Here is a 25,950-nt window from a genome sequence, read left to right on the forward strand (position 1 = left end):
AACTCTACAGTTATACCCGATACTAAGTCAGTATGCCTCTCCTCCGGCAGACGCCACTATTATTAAACGACACCACAAAGAGTGCGTGAGAGAGAGACAGAAAATCAGTCTGGGCGCTGCGTAGCCACTGCAAATTGATTTCTTGCTGTTGGCTACAAAAATGATCCGATCTGATCCAGATTCAGCAATCTGATAGATATGGTCATTATCTATGATTCTGCGTTTTTAGTTTTCTCGAATGTGCAATATAGTGGATGCAACAGATTTTCGTCCTTTGTGGGGGCGGAAGGGGGTGGTGCGAAATTCTGAGATATACGTTTTATAGTGAGATAACAGAAGTGCGGATACCAAATTTGGTTACTTTTGGTTTTCTCGTATCTTTAAAATTGTGGATGCCACAGATTTTCGTCCTTTGTGGGGGCGGAAGTGGGCGGGGCGAAGTTTTGAAATATTTTTGTAGCAGTGACATATCACAGAAGTCTGGATCCAAAACATCGTTGCTCTAGCTCTTATAGTCTTTGAGCACTAGGCGCTGAAGGGGACGGACAGACGGACAGACGGACGGACGGACAGACAGACAGGGCTCAATCGACTCGGCTATTGATGCTGATCAAGAATATATATACTTTATGGGGTCGGAAACGATTCCTTCTGGACGTTACACACATCCACTTTTACCACAAATCTAATATACCCCAATACTCATTTTGAGTATCGGGTATAATAATTACCATACATTAAGATTCAACCAACGGCAACAAAGGATTTATAGTTCACCATTCGACCAAAAAAGGGATTTTCAGAGGAATAACATGTCATGGGGACAACCCTATTTCTTGGGTAATAGACAACAAAATCAGGCCCCAGAACCAATGGATGTAGACGAATCAATACAAATCCAGAACCGACAGATCAGCACTCAATACAGGGGTAATAATAATAATAATAATAATAGATATTTTCGGGAAAATACTAATGGTTATTATCGGAGAAATAATAACAATTATAACCAAGCTCAGCAATTTCGAGCAAACGTAGTACCGAATAATCAATCTAACGCAAATCAAGCGCAGAAACGAAAACCAAATGAAACGTCGGAACAACCGGCTAATAAAGCAATGCGGATAAATAACATTGAAGAGGACCATTTTTTAGATCAGCCCCCGAAGTAGGTCTGCCCTACCTAAAAAGAGTAGATAAAAAATTAAACAAAGAATTAAAAGTTTTGATAGATACGGGAGCAACTTCCTGTTATATAAAAAAGGGAATTTACGAAAATAAAATAGAATTATCAATTTATAAGAAAGTTGCTACAGTAAATGGGTTTTCGATAATTCTGAGATATACGTTTTATAGTGAGATCTAACAGAAGTGCGGATACCAAATTTGGTTACTCTAGCCTTAATAGTCTCTGAGATTTGTGGATGCCCCAGATTTTCGTCCTTTGCGGGGGCGGAAGGGGGTGTGGCGAAATTTGGACACGAAACGGTCAAGGTCAGATATCACAGGAGTGTGGATACCAAATTTGGTTGCTCTTATAGGTTCTGAGATCCTTGAACTCATATTTTGCAATTGGCAAAGCCGACCATGAAACCTGTGTGTTAGAGAGAGACAGAGCGAGAAAGAATGAAATTGTTTTCTTGATTCTGGCTATAATAATTATACGATCTGATTGAAATTTTACACTCTAGAACATATAGTCATCCTCTACGATTCTGCATTTTTGGTTTTATCGTATCTTTAAAAATGTGGATGCCACAGATTTTCGTTCTTTGTGGGGGCGGAAGTGGGCGGGGCAAAGTTTTGAAATATTTTTGTAGCAGTGACATATCACAGATGTCTGGATCCAAAACATTGTTGCTCTAGCTCTTATAGTCTTTGAGCACTAGGCGCTGAAGGGGACGGACGGACGGACGGACGGACGGACGGACAGACGGACAGACAGACAGACAGACAGCGCTCAATCGACTCGGCTATTGATGCTGATCAAGAATATATATACTTTATGGGGTCGGAAATGATTCCTTCTGGACGTTACACACATCCACTTTTACCACAAATCTAATATACCCCAATACTCATTTTGAGTATCGGGTATAAAAAATATTTTGAAGAAGAAAAAGAAATAAATAGTGATTCAGTAAAGGTAGAAGGAAGTTTATATAGCTTGGGATCAAAAAATGCTGAGCACGCCGACGAATAATTATCCGTCAATAGTTTGGGATTCAAATATCCTAAACCCGCCGTCGTTGAATTATCCGACATCCAAAGTTTTAATAGTTTGGGATTCAAATATTCTGAACCCGCCGTCGTTGAATTATCCGACAATGAACAATTTAAAAGTTTGGGATGCAAAAATCCTGAACGCGCCGTCGTAGAAATATCCGACATACAAAATTATGCTAATTCTGAATTGAAAACGAAGGGGAACTTTGTGAGTTGCTGCGGAGACCGCAACTCTACAGTTATACCCGATACTAAGTCAGTATGCCTCTCCTCCGGCAGACGCCGCTAATATTAAACGACACGACAAAGAGTGCGTGCGAGAGAGACAGAAAATCAGTCTGGGCGCTGCGTAGCCACTGCAAATTGATTTCTTGCTGTTGGCTACAAAAATGATCCGATCTGATCCAGATTCAGCAATCTGATAGATATGGTCATTATCTATGATTCTGCGTTTTTAGTTTTCTCGAATGTGCAATATAGTGGATGCAACAGATTTTCGTCCTTTGTGGGGGCGGAAGGGGGTGGTGCGAAATTCTGAGATATACATTTTATAGTGAGATAACAGAAGTGCGGATACCAAATTTGCTTACTCTAGCCTTAATAGTCTCTGAGATTTGTGGATGCCCCAGATTTTCGTCCTTTGCGGTGCGGAAGGGGGTGTGGCGAAATTTGGACACGAAACGGTCAAGGTCCGATATCACAGGAGTGTGGATACCAAATTTGGTTGCTCTAGCTTTTATGGGTTCTGAGATCCTGGAACTCATATTTTGCAATTGGCAAAACCGACCATGAAACCTGTGTGTTAGAGAGAGACAGAGCGAGAAAGAATGAAATTGTTTTCTTGATTCTGGCTATAATAATTCTACGACCTGCTTGAGACTTTACACTCTACAGCATATAGTCATCCTCTACGATTCTGCGTTTTTGGTTTTATCGTATCTTTAAAAATGTGGATGCCACAGATTTTCGTCCTTTGTGGGGGCGGAAGTGGGCGGGGCGAAGTTTTGAAATATTTTTGTAGAAGTGACATATCACAGAAGTCGGGATCTAAAACATCGTTGCTCTAGCTCTTATAGTCTTTGAGCACTAGGCGCTGAAGGGGACGGACAGACGGAAAGACGTACAGACGGACGGACGGACAGACAGACAGGGCTCAATCGACTCGGCTATTGATGCTGATCAAGAATAAATATACTTTATGGGGTCGGAAACGATTCCTTCTGGGCGTTACACACATCCACTTTTACCACAAATCTAATATACCCCAATACTCATTTTGAGTATCAAGTATAACCAGGCTCAACTAACGTAGTAGCGGACGCTTTATCTCGGATTCAAATAAATCATATGACAGATAGTAATGTCGACCAGACAGAATCGGAATCAGGTATAAATACTCAGCATTCAGCAGAGAGTAGTTTTGAAAACGTCATTCAAGAGACTAGCAAGCCTTTAAACCAATTTAAACAGCAGCTACTATTATCGCAAGGGAGATTCACAGTTCATGAGTTAGTAAGAGTTTATGAAAATACCCGACATATTATTGAATTTGATACGGTTGACAATCTGTTGATCATTTTAAAAGAATTTATTCAGCCTAACTTAACCACAGGAATACACTGCACTTTAGAAGATTTATACCTTATCCAAAATAAGCTAAAGGAAAACTTCATAAATAAATTTCTCTTCACGAGAAAGTTCCTTCAAGATGTAGTAAATTTAGAAGATAAAGCTTTAATTATAGAAGAAACACATTGCAGAGCCCATAGAGGACTAGACAAAAATTACAAACAAATAACTAAGTTGTATTATTGGCCAAACCTACACAAAAAATTAAAAGAATATATAAAAAATTGTGAGATCTGTAACAAAAACAAATATCACAGACACCCTGTAAAAATTCCAATTGGGGAAGCTCCCATCCCAGCAGAAGAAGGAGATCAATTACATTTAAACATATACTATGCCCAAAACCTAACATTCATAACTTGTATAGATTCTTATTCCAAATACTTGGTGGTCAAGGAAATCCAAAGTAAATTAAACATTGAAAATAAGGTAATGGAAATTTTGCAACACTTTCCGTTAGCAACATCATTAATGACTGACAACGAACCAAGCTTTACTTCAGCACAATTTAGATCATTCATACAAAAAAGTAACTTAACTATTTATTATAATAAATTCCACATTTTTCAAAGAAATTGAATTGCTATCAAATTCATTAAAAAATGTCATCTTCAATGAAGAAACGATACTGAGAAAGCATCGTTTAAAATTAATAACTTTTGACCTACTAAATTTAGTTGATACCATAACCCTTTTAAAAGTAAACATTTTCAATACAAAAATATTAAATAAAAATGAAATAGAGGACATTTATAAGCATGAAAAACAACCTGTTGAACTGTCTGATCTACTGGACATTGCAACGGTTAAAATAATTCGAAATGCAGTTTTAATAATCATTTATATAAAATATCCTCAAAATAATGATATTTGCAAGTTTTACCATGCAAGAGCCATCTCACAAAATGATGGAATGTTAGTTATAAGGAAAAAGTTTGTGAATGTAAGGAGAAATACTATTTAATAAATAATTTTAAAAGTGAAACTTTTAACAATTACGCACAAATAAATTTAGAGTAGACCTGTTTCACCAATTTACTTAATGGCTTTAAAGCCAACTGCACTAAAAAAGGGGAAAAAAACAAAGAAATATACATCATTCAGGATGGTGCCATATTAGTTTCAGGCAAAAGTAACGTAGACAATACTACTTTGGTAGGTTCGTATCTCCTTATATTCAACAACACAATTGTAATAAATAATATAACCCACATAAATGATAAGGGTAAAATTCTAAAATACATATCGCATCATAGATATAGCGATTTTGAATTAGTTGATTATGTACAATCCAATGATAAACAATTTTCTTTTGATAATTTTAATATTTTAAATCCCCTTATAACATTAGGTAATACGGCCTTACCATTAACAACATTTTTTTTAATAATTTTGATATTGATAATGTTATTTTACTTCGGCTATAAATTAACCAAATTTGTACTTATTAAATCAATAAGAATACCGACAGAAGAAATAGTGGAAAGCAGCATTCAAATACTATCAGAAGAAATTAGAGCTCTATCAGAACTTCAAAATGTATCGGGAAGAAACATTTAAGAATGGGGGAAGTTAACGTACCCAATTCTATTGAGCTCTTATACGAGTTGTAAACAATCTTTGGCTTTCTAAAACGAAAACAATTTCAATCTTGGGCCTCCGTCTAATTGATTTCTAAGATGTACAATCTCAATGGCTCCCGCCACAATCCCAATCTTTGACTCTTGCCTAAATGGAAAAAAAATGTTTGCCCAGACCCGGCTTCCCATAAACAATCTCACACCCGGTTTTCTGCAGATCCTGCACTTTGGGCATTTTACAGTTCTCTCTTTGGATGACGAAATCCAATACTCGGGATGGCGAAATCAATTGAGATGTTTATAGAAAAACTATTCCCGAAAGGGATCGACGATGCAAAGATCGAAAAGTTTAAGTCAGTCTTGATCCAGAAGCGACACCGAAAAGTCGAGCTAAAAACTAAGATCGCGCAAACCCTTTGTCCGGAATCCTTTGTGACCCTCAACTTAAATCTATATCTGTAAACTTAGAAGTTAAATAAAAACTTTTTAAAAACGCAATCCGCTACCGCAGTTATTTAATTTGCATGTGTGTATGTAAATTAATAAGACAAATATTAAGAATAATTAACTGTCAATGCTAAAAGTGTACGATAAATTAGATTGCACCGCAATTTAATATTTATTTTCGCATTTCGAGTTCGTATTCCCCACTGTGAGCCGATGGTTGCGGAGGGGGGTGTGGGGGTAACACCTGAAGAGAGCAATTAAGATTCTGCTCAATGAATTTTCTGAACAGCACACACACATGTGCGCACTCACACACTCCCGACCCAACCGCAAATCATTGAATCGAGGCGATAAAAGTCCAACTAAAACCACTGTTTGTTCTTGTTCTCCGTCTCCATCTCCATCGCTATCCCACTCTTTCTCTCGCTTTGGCGGGCCGCAATTGCGCGCCAAACAAAAGACTTTGGCTACGAACTTGTTCGCTGTGTGGGTGTTGAAAGGCAACGCGTTGCGAGTGAGCTCCAGCTGGTGGCACTGCACGCCCACACACAGGTATGACGCTGTGGTTGTTGCTGTTGTTGCCCCTGTTGCTCTGCGCTTGTGCGTTCGTTCAATTTGTTGTTGCTGTTTGTTTGATTCATTGATTGTTGTTTTGTTGTTTGTGGCGCACGTTGTGGATTGCAGGTGGATTGGGGGATACGATCCCATTCGATACGATAGGGTATGGTATGGTATGGTATGGCATTACTCTCGACTGCAGCCAGGGCAGCAGCAGCGGCAGTTCACACATTCCAATCAAGCGGCACTCATAACTACAATAACTATATGTGTATGACATGTATTATGTATCACACAATATGCGAATGGCAGCATATCCAATTCGGTCACAGAACTCACACAAATGCACAATGCTCACTGCGGCTCACTCGATCGATTCGAGAACAATATCGTAGATTACTGATCCGCTGCGATCCACTGTTGCAATCACAGGGAGTTAGATACCGATACACGATCACGGATTACGTTTGTGCGATTGCACGGTCTTGTGCTCAAAAATCAGACGAATCGAAAACGTTCCTACTCCGACAGCGTGATACGAATGAATGACGCCGTGTGGTTCAGGCTGAGGCTGAGGGGCCAGGTATGACAGCGTCGACGTCGGGCTCTGCTGACAGCACACAAACACACACACGCACACTCGAGCGCCTGGTTGCGTCGGCCAGTTGGACCACCGATCGTGCCTACTCACTCACACTTGGGCACAAAGCTCATATCAGTTCAAAATGGTTGGAATCTGTAGCTGTCGCAATATTCTGACATGTAAAAGGAGAGGGGTGGAGTGGGGACGGGTGGCCGGACTGGGCGTTGCAAGCAATAAGCAGTAGAAGAAGTTGTTGCTGCACTTGCACCATTCATTGATCCCAATCCGATCGCAGGAAGAGCGCAAACAAGAAAGAGAGTCGAAGGGGTAGTGGTACAGGGAGCCCCGATGCCGGAGCCGGAGCCCCAGCCACCGGAAGTGTACACTTATCCCCCAGCGATTGTCGCCCTGAGTTTTGCTACTGCAATTTCCCACAGTGCAGAATTGTTGTCGTTGCTGTTGCTGTTGCTTTTTCTGTGGCTATTACAAGACATTTAATTACGGTTTACTACTTCTGCTGTCCACTCTGCTCTGCTCCTTTGCACTGCTTCGTTTTTGATAAACCGTTCGAACACACAACATGCAACTCGAACATGCGAAAGGAAAAGCTTCGAACATGAGCGAGCCACTGCTATGGCCAATCAGTGTGAGTGCAAACGAGAAGACTATACAAATCACATACGCACACACACACACACACACATAAACACAGAGTGAGAGAGACTTGAAACGTCGCGATCGTATAACAAGAAGCGTGTATAACAGTTTCAATGCAAGCATTGCTTTGCCCGAGATCTGTGTAGTTGTTTTTCTTGTTGTTGTTGCTGCTGCTCTGTCTTATTGATTTCAATAGAACCGAACGACAACGATTCGTATTGGCTGCAACCACTAACACTTATTGCTCTCACTCACACTCACTCACACCAGCAATTGACAGACCAATTGCAAGTCTGTTAGACAGGCAGCAAGCAAGTACAACTACAACCGAAGCCACAACAAGGCGGCGGCGGTGGTGATTGGATTGATGTGGATGCGCCACTGTGGATGGGTTGGGATGGGATAAATTGGATGGCTAATTGTGAATGGGAGCGGGACTGGCATATGGAATATCAATATTACTATCAAAGTTCTGTATCGAGATTTGCGTGCGTGTCCTTTAACTGTTCCCTGAACAAACAAACAAATAACACATCTTAATTCAAAGGATATGTCTTACCTTTTGCGTTATGACCGAACCCGCGCCGCCGTTCGCTGCCGCCGCTCCGGCAATGTTACCGTTCTTCGGATCCTTGCGCAGATCCTCCGGCTCTCTTTTGATGGTGATCAGCTGCTGCTGCTGTTGTTGCTGTTGCTGCTGTTGCACCGCCGTCGAGACAATGGAGCCTGCACTCCCCACGCCTGCGGCACTCACAATGTCCCCGGGATGCTGCTGCTGCTGTTGTTGTTGCTGTTGCTGTTGCTGTTGCTGCTGCTGCTGTTGCTGCTGGTGGTGCTGCGAGATTGTGGTGGTGGAGACAACGCCAGTGGTGCTGACCGAGGCCGATGACGAGGGGTGGGAGCCGAGCAGAAAGCCTTGGATCTCATTCTGCGATAGGCCCGAGACATCGATGGGTGTGGTCTGGCCATTGAGCTTTCCACTGCTGTGCAGAAAGGGAGAGAGAGAGAGAGAGGGGGTAGACAGAGAGAAAGAGCGGCATTATGCATTAGTTAATGGTTGATAAATGATTTAAATCTAGGAATATTAAATTGACACCCCCTCCACCCGATTGATACCCCCACAAGCAGAATCAGCGCTTATCAATCAGAATTTCATTCACATCTAGAACAACGACAACAACAAAAGCCAACTCATGCGGCAGACACCTGTGAGCAAGCCAAGCTGAAACCTGGATCTGGATGGGGATGGTGTACCTGCCTCGCCCAAATGGGAGCAATCCCAACTATAATCACGCATGCAACAACACCACACTGGCACTGGCACTGGCACTGGCACTCGTACATATAAACCAGATTCCAGCCTGCTGCGGCGGTAAGTGCTCGGCCCAGCAACAACAACAGCACAAACAACCACCAAAAACAACAACTGCAACAACTACAACATCCATCCTGAACCAAAACAACTTTTGGCCAGCATCCCAGCCAGCCAGCAGTTGGCAACAAACGAGAAACGAGAAAACGAGGGCTAGTTCCCAACCGAAGCATTAGATACCCTGGCAGATCGTTACCATATGATATAGTCAACAGATTTTGAACAAATTTAACAGAAATACGAGGAAGCACTTGGGAAGACTGACTGCTAAGTTTGATTAGGGCAAGAGATCCAAAGACAGCTATACAGAATACAAATGTGTGGGATATTTAAATAAAAAACTGTAGAAAATAAACAGCCAGGCCTCCAATGGCAGTTATGCTGATTCTGATCAAGAATATACATATACCTTCTGCTAGGTAATACGAGCAAATAATCTCATTGAAGGGAAACAGAATGGAGAGAAATTCAGAAAGAAACAGACTCAAAGGGATGGGGCATCAAAATTCGCGGCATTCCCCACAGACCGCAAGAGTCCCCTTACTCCAACGATTCTCTTATCGATCGCCTTATCGCATACACCTCTAGGAACAGTCATAAATTAGGCACCACGATCGCCAGGGTCCATGCTATAATCGAATATTGATAACTTTTGGCGTTTTACCAGAGTAACAAAAACAGACACAGAAACAAAGACACAGACACAGAGAGGGAGAGGGAGAGGGAGAGAGGTTGAGATAGAGAGACACACAAGGAGACAGGAGATGGATCTCCAAGGGTATCGGTATCCAACAGCTATCGTTATTTCTATGAACTTTTTTGGACTGGTTATATCCTGTATTTTTCTATGGTTTTCTATGAATGGATTGTTCTTCTGTCATTAATCCTTCACGGTGAAGATTTTTTATAGAACTATGTACTACTTTATTAATAGATGCACATGGATATGCACATCTCATCTTCTCCAAGAAATTCGATATCGAAATTCTGATAGAAAGTCCAAAACTTGTTTAAATTTGTCGAATTTGGAATTCTCTTGGGTCCGAGCCACACCTTTAAACACGTCTGCCGATTTGTCCGTATCAGTGACTGCTGTCCGCTGTCCGTTGTCTTCCGTTAGCAGCTGTTGCAAGAGCGTTCTGCGTTTTTCCCTCCGCTTTTTTTCGGTATTTTGTTCTTGGTTTTTTTGGCATTGCTCAACGTTGACAACGGCCGCGGCAGAGATTGCGATCGCTTACGCTCTTGCCCCATTTTGTGGCACTTGGCGTGTTGCCGCAGCCAAGTCTCCCTCTGCGGCCTGCCTGCCAGCGAGTGTCCCGGTTTCACCCGAAGTTGTTATACCCGATACTCAAAATGAGTATTGGGGTATATTAGATTTGTGGTAAAAGTGGATGTGTGTAACGTCCAGAAGGAATCGTTTCCGACCCCATCTGACCCCATCCGAGCCCTGTCCGTCTGTCCGTCTGTCTGTCCGTCCGTCTGTCCGTCCCCTTCAGCGCCTAGTGCTCAAAGACTATAAGAGCTAGAGCAACGATGTTTTGGATCCAGACTTCTGTGATATGTCACTGCTACAAAAATATTTCAAAACTTCGCCCCGCCCCCACAAAGGACGAAAATCTGTGGCATCCACATTTTTAAAGATACGATAAAACCAAAAACCGCAGAATCGTAGAAGATGACTTCTAGAGTGCAAAATCTGAACCAGATCGTATAATTATTATAGCCAGAATCAAGAAAACAATTTCGTTCTTTCTCGCTCTGTCTCTCTCTAAAACACAGGTTTCATGGTCAGTTTTGGCAATTGCAAAATATGAGTTCAAGGATCTCAGAACCTATAAGAGCCAGAGCAATCAAATTTGGTATCCACACTCCTGTGATATCGGACCTTGACCGTTTCGTGTCCAAATTTCGCCACACCCCCTTCCGCCCCAGTAAAGGACGAAAATCTGGGGCATCCACAAATCTCAGAGACTATTAAGGCTAGAGTAACCAAATTTGGTATCCGCACTTCTGTTAGATCTCACTATAAAACGTATATCTCAGAATTTCGCCTCACCCCCTTCCGCCCACACAAAGGACGAAAATCTGTTGCATCCACAATATTGCACATTCGAGAAAACTAAAAACGCAGAATCATAGATAATGACCTTATCTATCAGTTTGCTGAATCTGGATCAAATCAGATCATTTTTATAGCCAAAAGGAACAAATCAATTTGCACTGGCTACGCAGCGCCCGACGTCACGCTCAGACTGATTTTCTGTCTCTCTCGCACGCACTCTTTGTCGTGTCGTTTAATATTAGCGGCGTCTGCGGGAGGAGAGCCATACTGCCTTAGTATCGGGTATAACTGTAGAGTTGCGGTGTCCGCAGCAACTCACAACGTTCCCCCTCGTTTCGTAATGCGATATGTGACCGATGTCGCTGCTGTCCGATGCTGGCCCCTGCGCTGCCCGTCCATTCGCCGCTTTTAGGGTCAGAGCCGTGTAACGCACGTAGCGGTTACGGGGAAGCGCGAAACAGTAACAACACACACATTTATTAGACACACAAAGTGCTACTCATATCTTTGTTCTTCATTGTTTTAAGTATTTTTGTGGCTACAGTGGTCTCCGCCTAGAGAGAACCAATTAAAAATCAATAGATGTTGGGTGTATCAAGTGGTTCTTGGGGAAAGAATTACTAAAATGAAGATCTTTTCTTGGAATATCTTTAATGCAATATAGGGATATAAAATATGTTTGTTCTTGCTTCTTTCGTATGTTCTCCACTATTTCGAGCGTCTACTGTAGCTATATTTTAATTGTGTTTCTAAGCCAAGTGTTCGGACGATCGAATTTTTCCAGGCCCCCCCCCCCCCGAACTGTATTACGGTTACAGTATCATCATGGCCCTATAAAACTGAAAAACAGAACTGAATCGCGTTCGGATGTTCCGTGCTTGTGTTTTTCATAACCCGCGAGGCGACGTGCCGCATGTGGCAGATTTCCAGGGAAAATGGCCAGCCAGTCCAACAACAATAGACGGCTTGGGGACTTACCTCCACAACATTTCTGCCCCATGGGGATCGTTGTTGTTGTTGTTGTTGTTGGTCTCCTTTGAGACCTCGTGGCTGTGCTGGCGGTAGTAGGTGTAGATGGGATATGGCCCTGGACTGGCGATGGCTTGTGGGGCAGAATGGTGCTGATGCTGCTCCTCGTTCAGCAGGAGGCCAGCTGGGGTAAGGCCAGACTGCCGGTGATGCTCCTGGTGCTGGTGGGGCAGTGGCAGGGACAAACTTAAGCCATGATCCTGGTAGTGCGGATGGGGATGCGAATGGAGCTGCTGCTCCGGGTGTTCGCTTTGCTCTATAGCCGGATGCAGGGAGTCCAGGCTGAAGCCGCGGCTGTTAGGCAGGGATGGTGGTGTGTGGGGGAGGGGAATGGGGTGTATTACAACATGGTCCAAGCCAAGACGAGGCGTGGCAGCCCCAGACAGACAACGCCCATGTGCGTGCATTGGTTTTTGGCAATCGATGGCATGGAAATCGGAGTCGGAGATGCGGCATCATTAGCATTTCCATTTCTATTTAGGTTTTTATTTATTTGTATATTTACATAATCAATGTTTGGACGCCTGAGAGCCAGGTGCGTCCCATTGTCTCAGTGTGTGTGCCTGTGCGTGTGTGTATCTGTATCTTACGGATATGTAAGCTTTGCGGCAACGCTTTTTACTGCTTTCGGCTTTTGGAATTGATTCGTTTAGCGCTATTAGCGCCATTCGATGGACATACATATGTACATTTACTCGTATGAACAAAAAATACAAAATATAAAAAATACCCACAAAAAAAGCGTCAATTTTTTGTTAGCACTCTCCCCGCCGAGTTCCGTGGAACCGGTTCGAGCAGCTGCATGCCACAGCTAATCCCAGGCGCGGACCGTGGAGTGGTGCAGAGCGATGCAGAGCGTTGCGGTGCGGCCGTAACGGTTAAGGCAATCATTATTGATATTAGGAACCTCTTTCCCGGATCCCAGACAACGGGAAGAATCGGAGAAACACAGAGACAGCTTGCTCGGACACCGTCCAGGAGGAAGGGGGAGAGATCTTCTGCCCCTTCCTCAAAGAAATACCCGAACAAAGCCCCTCATTTGCATAATGCTTTCAGCCAGGCATCTACAAAAAGGATTCAAGATTCGTTCGGGATTGACGGCAACGGACCGCGGACCGAGGACCACAGACTAAGGATCGCGGACTGCGGATCGCACCGATGGACTCTGGCCTGCCTCGTCTGCGTCGCCTGTCTCAGAGGCATTTGCCACGGTCGAGTGAATGATCCTTTTTGTCATTGTCTCTCGACGTTGGACATCGCACCTCATTCAGCGTGCAACCCATTCAGAGGGTCCTGTGTCCGACTGTGTCTTCTGCTTGTGCGTAACCCCTTTCTGGGCAGCGTCCTGCGCCGTGATTTGCATAAAGGCGGACAAGGACGACTTAGGTAAGGCTTTCAACCCCCTTTTACGGATGAGGCGCAGCAAAGCTGCAGATGCTCCGGGACCACGAGATTGATTGAGATTCGAGTCCGTATGCAAACAGAAAAAAGAATAACAGAAAAAAGAAATAACCGCATGCAGCATGCAGCATGCAGAGAAAATTATCAACTCTTAAACCATTTATTTGTATTCTTTTTCGTGTTCGTTTTCTTACCCCCCGATCTCTGGGGTCTGTGTCATTTACATGATCATATTTTATGCAAATGGCTCTCGACGGTGTATCTGTCTCTGTCTTGGGGCCTGACTCTGACTCTGACTCTGGCTGAGGCTGTGTGGCTCCCCGACTGTGGCACTGACTCTGGGAGAGCTGTCGGGAGCGAGGGGCCACAGCGATGGCCAGCAGCGCTGTCGGGCGTGGGCCATAAATTTCTCATTCGTATCGCATTAATTACTACAATATTATCAGCAGATAGCCACAGCCGAAAGCCACAGACAGATACACTCGGGCACGGGCACGGGCACACACACTGATACAGTGATACACGGATACACAGATACATCGACGACAGCTGCCATATTGAAAATTAGAGATCACCGAAGCGAAAGCTTCTGGAAGATCAACACACACGCACAGGCACCCGCTCACGCACATGGAAAGCCTTGATGCATCCTTTCCGCAAGGACATGGACGCGGACATGGGCGTGGTCTGTCTGGACAGACTTCGTCTATAGGGGTACCGTGGCTCGGCCATCCAATCCGTGTAGGACAGCGCATAGCTGGTGCTGCTCGTGGCCTCCTGCATGGCGTTCGACTTGGGGGCAGGGCAGGGTAGGGTATCCTCGTGGGTCTATGTGCAGCACCCCAGCCGATGGATGCAGTCGGGCAGCATTTCAACTGAAGCGAGCACTCACTCAGACTCGGCTACCCCCGATATTAAGACACTTTTTCGATACACTTTAAGCGGATTACGCGACGGCGCCCGAAGTTCTTTCACTGATTTTCAAAGATCAACGAAAACTCTACGTAAATACAGAATGTGGATACATGGGTATAGCTCTACAGATATGTACAACAGTACATATGTACATACATATATATAGTCGGTATGTATATAAACTTGATGTCGACCTTGTGGCTTTTCGATATCAACTGAAAACCACTTTGAGCGTTCGATAAACTTGTAGCGCCAACTCAGAGTTTTTCGAGTGGAGCGAGAGACTCAAAGATCACCAACAAAAATACAACAACAACAACAACAGCACAAAAACATCAACAACACCAACAAAAATACAACAACAACAGGCGACAGTCAACGTCGACGTCGAGCGTATGAGACTCTGAATTGTGTTAACATGTTTATTTCTTGTCTCCCCAACATCGTCTCCACTTCTCCATCTCTCACGCTCTCTCTGTGTTCTACCCTCTCTCTTATACTCTACCTCTCTCTCTCTCTCTCTCTCTCTCTCTCTCTCTCTCTCTATCTCTCTCTCTGTCTTCTTGCTGCAGGTAGACTGCGCAGGTGAACAGGTTTGTTATTGTATCAAAATGTCCAAACGCTGTAGCACCTTTTAATATTAATAATACTCGTAATAAAATGAGAAGCAAGAAGCAGAAATCATCAGATTAACGACTAAACGAACTACGGATACCCTTTATTGCATAAATTAACGTTTCAGTTATTACAGTACCTTCTTTTAAGACATTATCAACTCAAATGATCAATAATAAAATCATTTTTCTCCCCTTTCATAGGTTTTGCCATATTGAATGTCGTCGAGGGGCTTATCAAATGATTTGAATATACAAATATCACTATATAATACCCCAAATATTAGTATTCCAGAGCATTTATTAATCGTAAGTTTCCAAAGCCATACAAAAAGGTGTGTTTTAAAGATAACATTCTATTCCAAATAGATCGGTAGATAGGATATCTTAAGAATAAAGTTATATCATTCTATATTCCGCATTCAACTGAACAAACAGTCCAGCATAGCCGATCCACCGCGAGTGTGTGGAAGGGCATGCATGGAAATGCTCCATTTGCACAGCGCGCCTGCGCGACAGTCTGCTGCCAGAGGCTGTGAAACGGCGACAACAGTAAAAATACTGAAATATTGTCAATCAGCGAGCGAACAAGGAGAGTTGAAAGGCAGTAAGAAAGGGGAATAAGAAAAGACGAGAGACAGGGAGAGTGGAAGAGAGAAGAATCCAGAGCAAAGAGGCAGGGACAGTCCTCTCAGTTCTATCTCCTGATAAGAGACACTCAAGAGTGGAGCTATTTGTTTGTACAGGAGTGTAACCACAACCCCTACACTCACACACACACGCACACACGCAACATAATAAACTTTAACCAAACCGAAAAGTAAAGTAAAATAAAAGAAAATAAAAAAAAAACGAGGAAAAAATATGTTTTACAGCTCAGAAATTTAATACGATCGGTTAAAGTGAAAGTAAGCGGCATATATACATACCCATCCATACATATATACGATATATATATGTGTGTAGGTTTGCACGGATGTGTGACATCACTCTAGTACTGGCGGTGGCGATTGACCATGCCCGAACTACTGATTTGGCTGGTTCCTACATGGGTACTTTCCGGACTAACCCTATGGTAAACGAACGCCGAACCACTCAAAGAAGAGACAAAAAATGTTGCTCTGTATACTCTACAACCCACCGCGCACCAGCCCCCGAACTAGTTCGGTTTGGATGCAACGTCTCACCAGTAGACGAAGAAACGAAAAAGCATGAGAGGAAAATGAAGATAGCAGGTACATAGCTACAAATGATGCTGATCTGCTCTTCTCCTTTCCCTTTTCTGTTTTCGGTAATTTCATTGCTGGAATGTTCTTTGCGTTTGGCGTTTGTGCAAGTCAGTGCGGCTGTCCAAGTGATTATAATTATTCAATTTTAAACAGTAAGTCAAAGCAAATGTATAGCAAACGGCATTTGCGTAGGCTCAATAAAGAAATATAAGACAAATATGCAGCCAAACATAAGCGTGTTAGCGGAGAAACAGTGTCGTGCAGTGAAATAGAAAAAGTTTAAGGCCGCGAAATAGGAGAGACAATCGACGAAAATTAAACAAATGGAAAGTGACACTGAAAAATTTAAAGAACTTCTTTAGAGTTTTGATTGGTAAGCTTATATGCTTTTGGTTTTTTTGTATGCCTATTATATCTGTATTTTATATTTATAGATGCCATAACTGTAGATACGGGGGGGACTGGATCAGCTGAAGTCCAGATTAGAAAGGCCCTACAGCTGCAAAAAAAAAACATTTTTTCAAAAACAGAACCACCGCGAACAGCAGACCTTAATTAGTAAATTTAAAAACTTAAATGAAATATATAATAAAATAAAAATTTAAATATGAAATGAAATGAAGATTGATAGCCTACTTCATGGGTACCCATTTCACTAGCTACTACATGGGTACCCATTTCACTAGCTACTACATGGGTACTCATTTAACTAGCTACTAGACGAGTACCCATATTACTAGTTCGGGGGTAAACGATGTGGTGTCGCTGGTCCCCATGTCGTAGGACATTGCGGCTAAAAATGGAAATGATGAAAAGCATTGTTAAGGGTTAGTAAAAAAAAGTACCCCTGGTCTGTTAGGGAGTGGTGATATCACCACCTCCGAACTAGTTCCCAGTACTGCTGGGATACGCATTGACCACGAACGCCCCGATCAGAAGGCTGTTGCCGAAGGTTATCCTTGTGTATGGAAATTTCATAAAATGCATTCATTTTGCACAATTTGTGGGGTTTCCGCATCGCAGTAAGGAAAAAAACAAAGCCCCATTCGCTGTAACCAAAACACTGTGCAACAAAAAGTTGCGTTGGGTTGGGTGCACGTGCACATCTACAAAATATAGGGGATCTTTAAGCCAATGTCAAGGTTGAATATTTCCCAGAGAGAAAAGCTTACGTCAATTAATAATAATCATATTTTATGGCCATCGAATTATATAGCACTTTGAGCTTTTATACGAATATGATTCCTAAACGATTCCACTAAGTCGATTCTATTTATAGCTCTATCAAATGTCAAAGGTGTTCGCACAGATTTTTTAAATAAAGGAAATGCAAATTTATTATACCATTTTACTCTGGCACAAAGATATTGTATTTTATGGATTCATTGACCGTGAGTCTTACATTTTATGAATATTGTATTTGCAGATTTATTCATTAATGGATTTTCTTATTATTCAAATTTGAGTTTTTTTGGCGATATTTATGGACATAACTTTTGCATTCCGATAACATTCACAGATCAAAGTTGGGCCCATCCATTTTTTGTTAATAAAATCTTTGCCTCCCCCCCAATTAATATTTGTATATTGCACTCCTATCGTGACAATTGTTTTCGTTTCAAATACAAAAATTTTATTGACGAATCCATACCACTTGATCCTGGTGAGGGGGAAGCTGTTGCACAAGTCTTCGTGCGTTAAAGTAATATAATGCCCAATTTACGGGGTAATAGAACAATTTTATTGCCAATGGCGAGAATAATAAAATCGTACATTGGTTTGCACTCAACTCAGCCGAATAATCTGGCCAATACGGTGGATCGTAAAACGACTGGCAATTTGCAAATTTTTAAAAATGCAATGTAATTGCTGTGGCGGAGCTTTCATCTTGGCATTTGCTTGGCTGAGCTTTAAGCTTGGACTAAATGCAACCCTGGTGGGTACTACCCACAAAAATAAGTGTATCCCTTTCGGGGCCTTAAGCTATTCGAATCTTTGCTGTCTAGTGTTCATATGATATTCCGCATTCTTATATATGTACATATATGCACGAGTATGCGTGCTTTTTTTCTGAGTAATGTGTTACGAACCTTTGTTTTCTTCGGGGCAAGGCCGGCTAGCCAGTCATCCCAGGGCTGGGTACTTCCCAAGCCCTCAGGTCGCACAATATACCAACTAATTGGACATCTCGAACAAATTGAAACAACAAAAGTAACCGACAAAAAAAAACTGCAAACGGACTCTACTCGACAAACAACATTACAGTAACTTCCTTCAACACAGACGTGGACCAGGTCGAGGTGTCGATGTTTTTACCCCTGACGTACCCACCCTACCTGAGATCTGAATAACAACGTTTTGGATCTCCCTGCCATGTGCAGCAGCCTTACCATCTCGTTGCTGTGGCTCCTCTTCCCCCCCATCTGAAACGCTTAGCAATTCATTTTCTTCGTTATAATTTTCACTTCAATTTCCTACTTTTACACGGTATCATCTGTAGCGATGTAAGCCTGCCTATTCATTCCCCCTTCATCTTATCATTACGGGCGGCTAATAAATAAATAGCTAAATAGAAATAATTAATATAATAAATATAAATAATTTACATATAGATATAATATGGGCGGACTTAAATTAGGGTATTAACATATACATATAAATGGAGACGTCTAACAAAAATAAATAATGGGAGTAAATAAGTTAATTGATCCTTTTTTTTTGCTCTCCCTAAATGGGCGAGGGACCCGCACTACGTGGCCAGGATTGTGTCTTCGAGCCCAGCAAAAAGCAAGCCAGGATGGCGGAGCTGTGACCTATTCCTCTTGTGCTTTTTGGGTCTACTTTCCGTCCCGCTGGTCAGCTCTAAAGTTCCTGGTGTTTCACTGATCTTGATCCCCTGGAATCACAGATTTATTTATTTTGTCTTTCAAAACTAAAAAATCACGGCACTTTCTCCGTCAACCGGCGCGCATGCTCCTCCGTTGCGGGAAATTTTTACTCTCTGAACCCCCTCTTCGCTTAGCTGCTCTGTATGATGCTCCCGGGCCGCTGATCCCCATCGCTCTCTTCTATTGAACTAGGTTCAAGGGCATGGCCTGATTCGGGCTGCTGGCGGCTCTCTTTCTTTGGGGTGTGGGTGAGTTGGCTTCGGGACTCCGTTATGGGATGAGATCGGAAATCCTCTCTCATAACGGCTCCGGAGAGCGCGCGGAACTCTCACTCTCCAGGACCAGGGGGCGACACTCTTCGCTAACCTTTTCCCCTTAAATTTTGGCCTTGCCACTATGTTCGAACTTCTTTCCTCCTCACCGCTTCTATGGGATATCACCTATCGATATCTTCGCATGCAACAAATGGGAAAATCCTTTGCTGTTGAGTGTAGATTAAGACGCTGAAAGGGATATGTGATGCGGTGACAGACACAATGGAAAGGATCGCACGAAACAAAGGTCAACTGGAATTTATACGGACGCTGTCCCGTTGTAGCCTCTTCTCCTCGTCCTCCGACACACGAATTGGCTGCGGCTTAATTTGACTTTAATGAAAACGTGGCAAAGCGAACACTTTTGGGACGTGAACGTGGACGCGAACATTTGGACATCTGGACATGTGGACATGTCCTCGGATGCGGCTGCTTATCAACGAGCAAACAAAACAAACTGTACATCAACTTGGCTGAGGCTGCGGCGGCTCTGGCTCTGGCTGTGGCTGTGGCTGTGGCAGAGACTGAGACTGAGACTGAGGCCAAGTCCAATCGGGCAACACGCAAGGTCCCAGGCTGGTACAACGGCAGCATGCCACAGTGAGAGTCAGAGGCAGAGTCAGAGCCACAGTCAGAGGCAGGCCAAAGCCAGACCCAAAGTCCGAATCGAAGACGACGTCGGTCCATATGCGGAAACGCAATTTTGTCGTTATTTATGGACCTTGCCGCGCATGCAACATGCAACGGACGACTCTCGGAGGCTGCTGCTGCTGCTGCTGCTGCTATAACAGGATGGGTTGGGACGTTGGCATTAGAAGATTAAGAATAAGAATACGACGAGCATCAGGATGGAGGCAGATGAAGGCGGAGTGGTGCTGGCGACGGCGATGGCTGATGCGGCTGCGGCTGATGCAGATGCGATGGCGTTGCAGATGTCCGACCATCCAACCGATCGAGCGACCATTCCAGCCAGATGGCGATGACTTAGTTGCTCTCGACGAGGCTCCGAGCCAGACCGAGGCCAGCCCCCGGCGGCACCTTGCTCAAGGAGTCGGAGGCTGCGCTTGCATCTCACCTCGCTAACGGTTCTCTATTAGATTAATTTATATTAAAATTTGTATTACTTGCGCATACCAAATGCCCCACCGCACCACACAGCCGGGCGTACAGCCGTGCAGCCGCACAGCCCCACCGCTGTCACGCTCCTCCACAACTGGCGACTGCTCTGAAATGAATTGCCAACCCATTCGGGGCTCTGTGTTCTGTGGTCGGGGCTCGACACACATCCGCGTGGTAGAGCTGATGCTGGTGATGGTGCCTGGATCTGGGTGTTATTAGCTCGCCTACTTGCGCATTCGATGCACGCCAGAATGCCAAAGTTGTGGAAGTTGCTGTTGCTGTTGCTTTTGCTGCTGCAGCGACTGATGCTGCAGGGGCAGCAATAACGTATAGAAGAAACAGTTACAACGGAAGTTGTCATTCCACTGGGGGAATGGGGCATGGGGATTGGGCGACTGAGGGTGAGGACTCTGACTTGAACTCAATGTTTGGGAAACGGGAATGGGGCATGGAGAATGCCAGAATGCGCTGGCGTTATCGCTGCCACTGCCACTGCAGTTGCAGTTGCAGATGTTGCTGCTGCTGCTGTGGCTGCTGTTGCCGGTTGACGATGTTGGCCTATCGCAATAATTAACAGTAAAATGCGCGCCCGGCAAAAGCGGTTAATTCAAATGCATGAGAAATGCAAATGACAAACATTTATTTGAAAGGACCTGGAAGACACTGAAGAGGCAGCGGACGGAGAACGGAGTAAAGACAACTGAGAACGGGGAGACGGGGCAGACGGACAACCGAATCAACCGAAGCTAAAAACTATGATCCCACTGTACCCAATTAAGATGTTGATGTCGTAACAACCGCTGCATCATCATCAAGCAGCAGACGCAGCAACAGGAACCAGCAACACATCCAACGATGGAGCAATTAGTGAAGCCGTATCTTCTGCTTAAAATAGAACGGAACTCAGAGATGGAATGGAGCTCGGTGCCAGTGCTTCCGAGTATTATCTAGTACAAGGAAGCTACAGAATGCGTATAATGATTACCTTTGTAACGATCCTTGATACATTTCGACTAGGAATCCTCAATTTCTTCAAAAATTATAGTCAAGATAAGATTTTTTTTGCTTTGAGATTTATTATTAGTTCTATCTAGACAATTGAAGTCTTCTCAAGAAACGACTATTCCTTTGATGTCTAAGGGGGTATATATGATATCACTTGGGAAAATATAGGTCCTTCTATAGAAACTCACATTTTTCGAGTGGAATACGGAATTTACAACCAGGAATCCTCCCAGTAATCAGGCCAAATTTCATACTTTTGAGGAAACAGCTTGACATATTATATGAGTTTACAAATATTAGATCCCCTAACAATGAAACGACTTCTCCTAATTGAGAGACCCGTAAAGTTCCAATTAAGCCAATAATTAAAGAGTTTTTCTCTGCTCAAGCTGGGCACAAAACATTCACACCGAACCACTTAGGTAATGGCTCATTGCCATTCCGAGAACCCTTTCTCCCCTTAGATCGGACTCGTACTCACCTTTGTAAATGGTCCTCGCTGACATCGGCCACGATGTATACGGGCTGGCCTGTGGCACTGGTGGTGGTGGCATAGGGGAGGCCCGCCTGGACCACCACTTGGCCGTCGGAGACGAGGCTGCCGATGTCGCCGCCCGAATAGATCTCGAGGCCCTTCTGGTCGGTGGTGGAGTAGATGACGGTCTTGCTGCCGTCGTTGTAGATCAGATCGATGTGCTTGTCCGTCTGGTAGAGGTCCGGGTCGAGCTTCTGCGGCACGGCCAAATGGGGCAGCTGTTTCACGCTCACATTGACGCCGTTTGGGTCGGAAGTGGTGTAGATGATGGAGCCCCCGCCGGCCGCATGCTTCTTGTGGTCCTCGTAGAGGTCCGCCTCCGTTTTGATCACGTTGCTGTTGTTGCTGTAGTGCAGCACGGAGGCGTCCAGGGGCAGGGGCGAGGTCTGGTAGACGTCCTGGTGGTCGTTGTTTATTTTCTGGGCCTGGTTGTACATGGCGGTGGCCACCGCATTGTCGTTGGGCATCAGCTTCGAGGGATCGCTGACGATGCGCGTGAGGATGTGCTCTCCGGCCTCGTTCCGCGACAAGATGTGATGCTCCCCGTTGATGATTTCCCGCGAAATTATCTGCTGCTGCTCTCCGTTCGGTCCGACGACGCGGATGATCTGGTTCTCGTCGAACTCGATCTTGGCCAGCGGCTGGTGCTCCGTCTGCTGCTGCTGCTGCTGTTGTTGTTGTTGCTGCTGCTGCTGCTGCTGGGCGTGCTGTGTGCCTAGCTGGGCCGCGATCCGTGCATCGATGGCATGAGCATCGTCCGCGGCACCGACGGCGGGCATCACCACCTTGGGCGTCTCGTAGATGAAGACCGCCTCCTTGTCGTACAGCCTCGAGGAGTCTGTGTGCAGGTCCAGGACGTTGACGTTCGTCATGGTAGCCAGCTCCGGCTGGGGACTGTCCGGGGAGCGGTGCATGGTGGTCAGCAGGGGTACTCCGTTGGGCGCCAGGGGGGAACTGTTGGCGCCTCCGCCGCCGCCGCCTCCTCCCTGCTGGATGGGTGAGAGAGAGGCGTCACTAAGGACTCCCACTCCCACTCCTACACCGATTCCTACGCCGACTCCTCCGACGCCCACTCCGATCCGACTGTGGGGGTGCTGGTGCAGAGAGTGCCCGTGGCCGTGGCTGTGCGTGTGAGAGTGTGTGTGTGCGTGGGCGTGCCCGTGGGCGGACAACGAGAGCTCGTTGGACGTGATGACGCTCGTTGTGGCGGTGGATGTGGACATTATTCAACCTGGTTGTCTCTCCTGGCTAAGGCTCCTGGCTTACTTTACTAATTTGAACTGGATTCCGGATTGCACTCGTGGGTTAGGACTCCGTAGCACTGAGATGAGGAAGGAATATGTCTAGGACTTGGCATACTCATCGATTCCCGACCGATGGTTAAGGCTCTCACTGTTGCTGCTGCTTCGATAGCTCCTTGCGGGTATAAACATAATAAATATCACTTATCAACGGATTGATACAAGGCACTATTTTGATTTGCTTCGATTTGGATATCGGTGTTCCGTGTTCGGTTGAGCTTCTGGTTGTTCTTGCGGCTGCTGCAGTTGCTGTTCTTCGTTGTGGCTTCTTCAATTACTGCATTCTATGGCACTAAGGAACTTCCTTCGTTGTTTTCTCGGCTCCGGCTGCAAAAAGACAATAAAACAATGGACACAAATGATTAGACAGTGTGAAAAATATATACGGAAGAAGATAGTCTTGATTACAGGGACTTGCAAGATCTTTTAGATAACAGAGTGTTCTAGTCTGTGAAATTGTACTTATAACTTCAGGGAAATTTCTGTTGGGTAGGCGGACTCTGACGCTTCCTGTAGTTCAAAGAGAAAGACTTAAGATCTGAGCGGGAAATGCTTACACTGCCTACACCTGAACTGCTTACTACCTAAAACGAGAACTGCTTGCATGTGCTCTCATTAAGTCCCTTCTACACTGCCTGTTAACTGCTAGAGCATGTGCACTGCATATTTTATATGAACTGCTTTCCTTGCAGAGATTGTCCCCACTGCTCAGGGAATCCCCAACTGAATCATAGCCACCTCTCTCTCCCACCCCCACAAATGTGGGATTCCTCTGGACCTCCCTCGCTACCTTCCTCCCTATGTGCATGCTTAGCTAACAACAAAAGCTACAACTGCCGCAGTCACAGTCTGCTTGGCGCCCGGACCCTGCTACACACCCCCTTACACACACACACCCCCACCCAGCCCCACCAGCAGCTGATCACTGAGCTGCCAGTCAGGTGATCGCGCAGGGTGGCAGCTCGGACGGTGTTGCCGGACAGCCTCGTACGGAACAGGGCTGCCGGAATGCCGGTGCAGAGTTACGCGCCAAACGAAATTTGAAATTTCAAATTAAAATCGACCCCAGAATTAACTGGAACATCGAGCAAGTGGAATGGAGGAGGACGAAAACCTGGCTTTCATGAAGGGCAGCAAGCTCGCCCGATCGCCGGCAGCTGCGTCAGCTCCAGGAGCAGAGTTACAGAGCATGGACCCGGACGCCCGGGAGACCCCTAAGAGGGTACGGGACCCAGCCAGCCCAGAGAGTTTGCAAAGAAAAACGCCGCCTAAGAAAAGCAAGGCCTGTCAGGAGGCAGCCTGCCTCGAAAACCTCCAAGAGCTGGGAAATATCTTGGATGAAGTTCATAGCAGAATGATGGATAAGAATACGCGCCACATCAACATGGCGACGAGAAACATGTTCGTGCGAATGAAGGAGCTTCACACGAGCATCAATGAAGCAAGCCAAGCATCAGCATCAGGAAGGCCTCGTCGCCGCAGTCCTGTGCTCAAAATGCTCACAGAGCACCAAGAGCATGAGCATGGACAAAGAGCAGCAGACAACGACAGTCTGGAAGAAGGATGCCGCGGCGCAAACGGAGCCGTGGCGTAGGCTAAGCCAGCCACTGGTGGATCCGGGTCCCCCCCCCCCTCCCCCACGCGCCCAAAAGGCAGCCAAAAGGCGCCAACGCAACCAGGAAGCCGCAGAAGAAAGCCCCGTTGCCGCCACAAGAAGACGTGGCGACGCCCAGCGTTATGAGCCAGACTAAGAGCCCCGAGATTCCGGTCAGCGGATGGAGGGAGGTGGCCAAGAAGACGAGGGCAGCCAAGAAGCCGGCTAGGAAACCTCACCGCCCGGACGCCGTGGTCGTCGAGGCGAAAGGAAAAACCTACAGCGAGGTGGTGGCCCTGGTCACACGGAGAGAAGACGGCCAGCTTCAGGACCTGAGTACGAGCGTCAACAAGGTCGGCCGTACCGCAAATGGTAACCTGCTCCTTGAGCTGAACAGAGGCGATAAAGAAAGCGCAACAAAAATAAAGGAGAGCCTCGAATCGGTACTGGATGGAGTAGCGGTGGTACGAGCCCTTTCCGAAGACACGAGGACCTTGTCAAGGCCTTAGCGGAACAATTTGCCATCGAAGCCGACTCGGTGAATGTGAGAAGCCTACGCCCATCATACCGGGACACCCAGACTGCCGTAATTGGACTGCCGAGCAAGGATGTTCAAGTGGTCCTCGGCAAGGGCAAGGTCAAGGTGGGATGGACGGTATGTGAGATCAAGGAGAAGGACTCGCAGCCTAGGTGCTACAAGTGCTTGGAGATTGGGCACATTGCGCCAAACTGCCATAGTGCGGTGGACCGAATGGGCACAAGATAGCAGACTGTCCAAACAAGGCAACCTGCTTCGTCTGCGCCGGGAGAGGCCGAGAGGACAGAGGCCATCAATCGGGAAGCCGGCAGTGTCCCTTCTCGAAGCTAGGAGAGGTAGCCGGAACAAGAGGAT

The 25,950-nt window shown here is 45.3% G+C and overlaps 1 protein-coding gene and 1 long non-coding RNA gene across 9 annotated transcripts in view; one reads left to right on the plus strand and one right to left on the minus strand.

The window, feature by feature from the left end:
- The window catches only part of LOC117185806 (protein grainyhead-like), an 88,468-nt gene extending 65,069 nt beyond the window's left edge, over positions 1-23,399 (minus strand). For 4 of the 8 annotated variants that reach the window (XM_033398342.1, XM_033398340.1, XM_033398339.1 and 1 more), the window contains exons 1-2: positions 22,110-23,399; positions 8,240-8,660 (exon numbers count right to left, since the gene is read on the minus strand). In XM_033398342.1, the coding sequence (XP_033254233.1) occupies positions 8,240-8,660; positions 22,110-23,386 (1,698 nt within the window). In that variant the 5' untranslated portion in view covers positions 23,387-23,399. Of the gene's footprint in view, positions 1-6,779; positions 6,958-8,239; positions 8,661-12,092; positions 12,438-14,262; positions 14,647-21,608; positions 21,647-22,109 lie in introns of those variants that run through there. The other 4 variants (XM_033398341.1, XM_033398345.1, XM_033398343.1 and 1 more) reach the window with 4 other exon arrangements.
- Positions 15,461-16,920, plus strand: LOC117193602. Its single transcript, XR_004474638.1, has 2 exons — positions 15,461-16,675; positions 16,737-16,920. It is a non-coding gene; the product is annotated as an uncharacterized LOC117193602 (long non-coding RNA).
- Positions 23,400-25,950: the final 2,551 nt, after the last annotated feature.

The sequence above is a fragment of the Drosophila miranda genome, assembly GCF_003369915.1.
Source record: "Drosophila miranda strain MSH22 chromosome Y unlocalized genomic scaffold, D.miranda_PacBio2.1 Contig_Y2_pilon, whole genome shotgun sequence".
NCBI classification, from domain to species: domain Eukaryota; kingdom Metazoa; phylum Arthropoda; class Insecta; order Diptera; family Drosophilidae; genus Drosophila; species Drosophila miranda.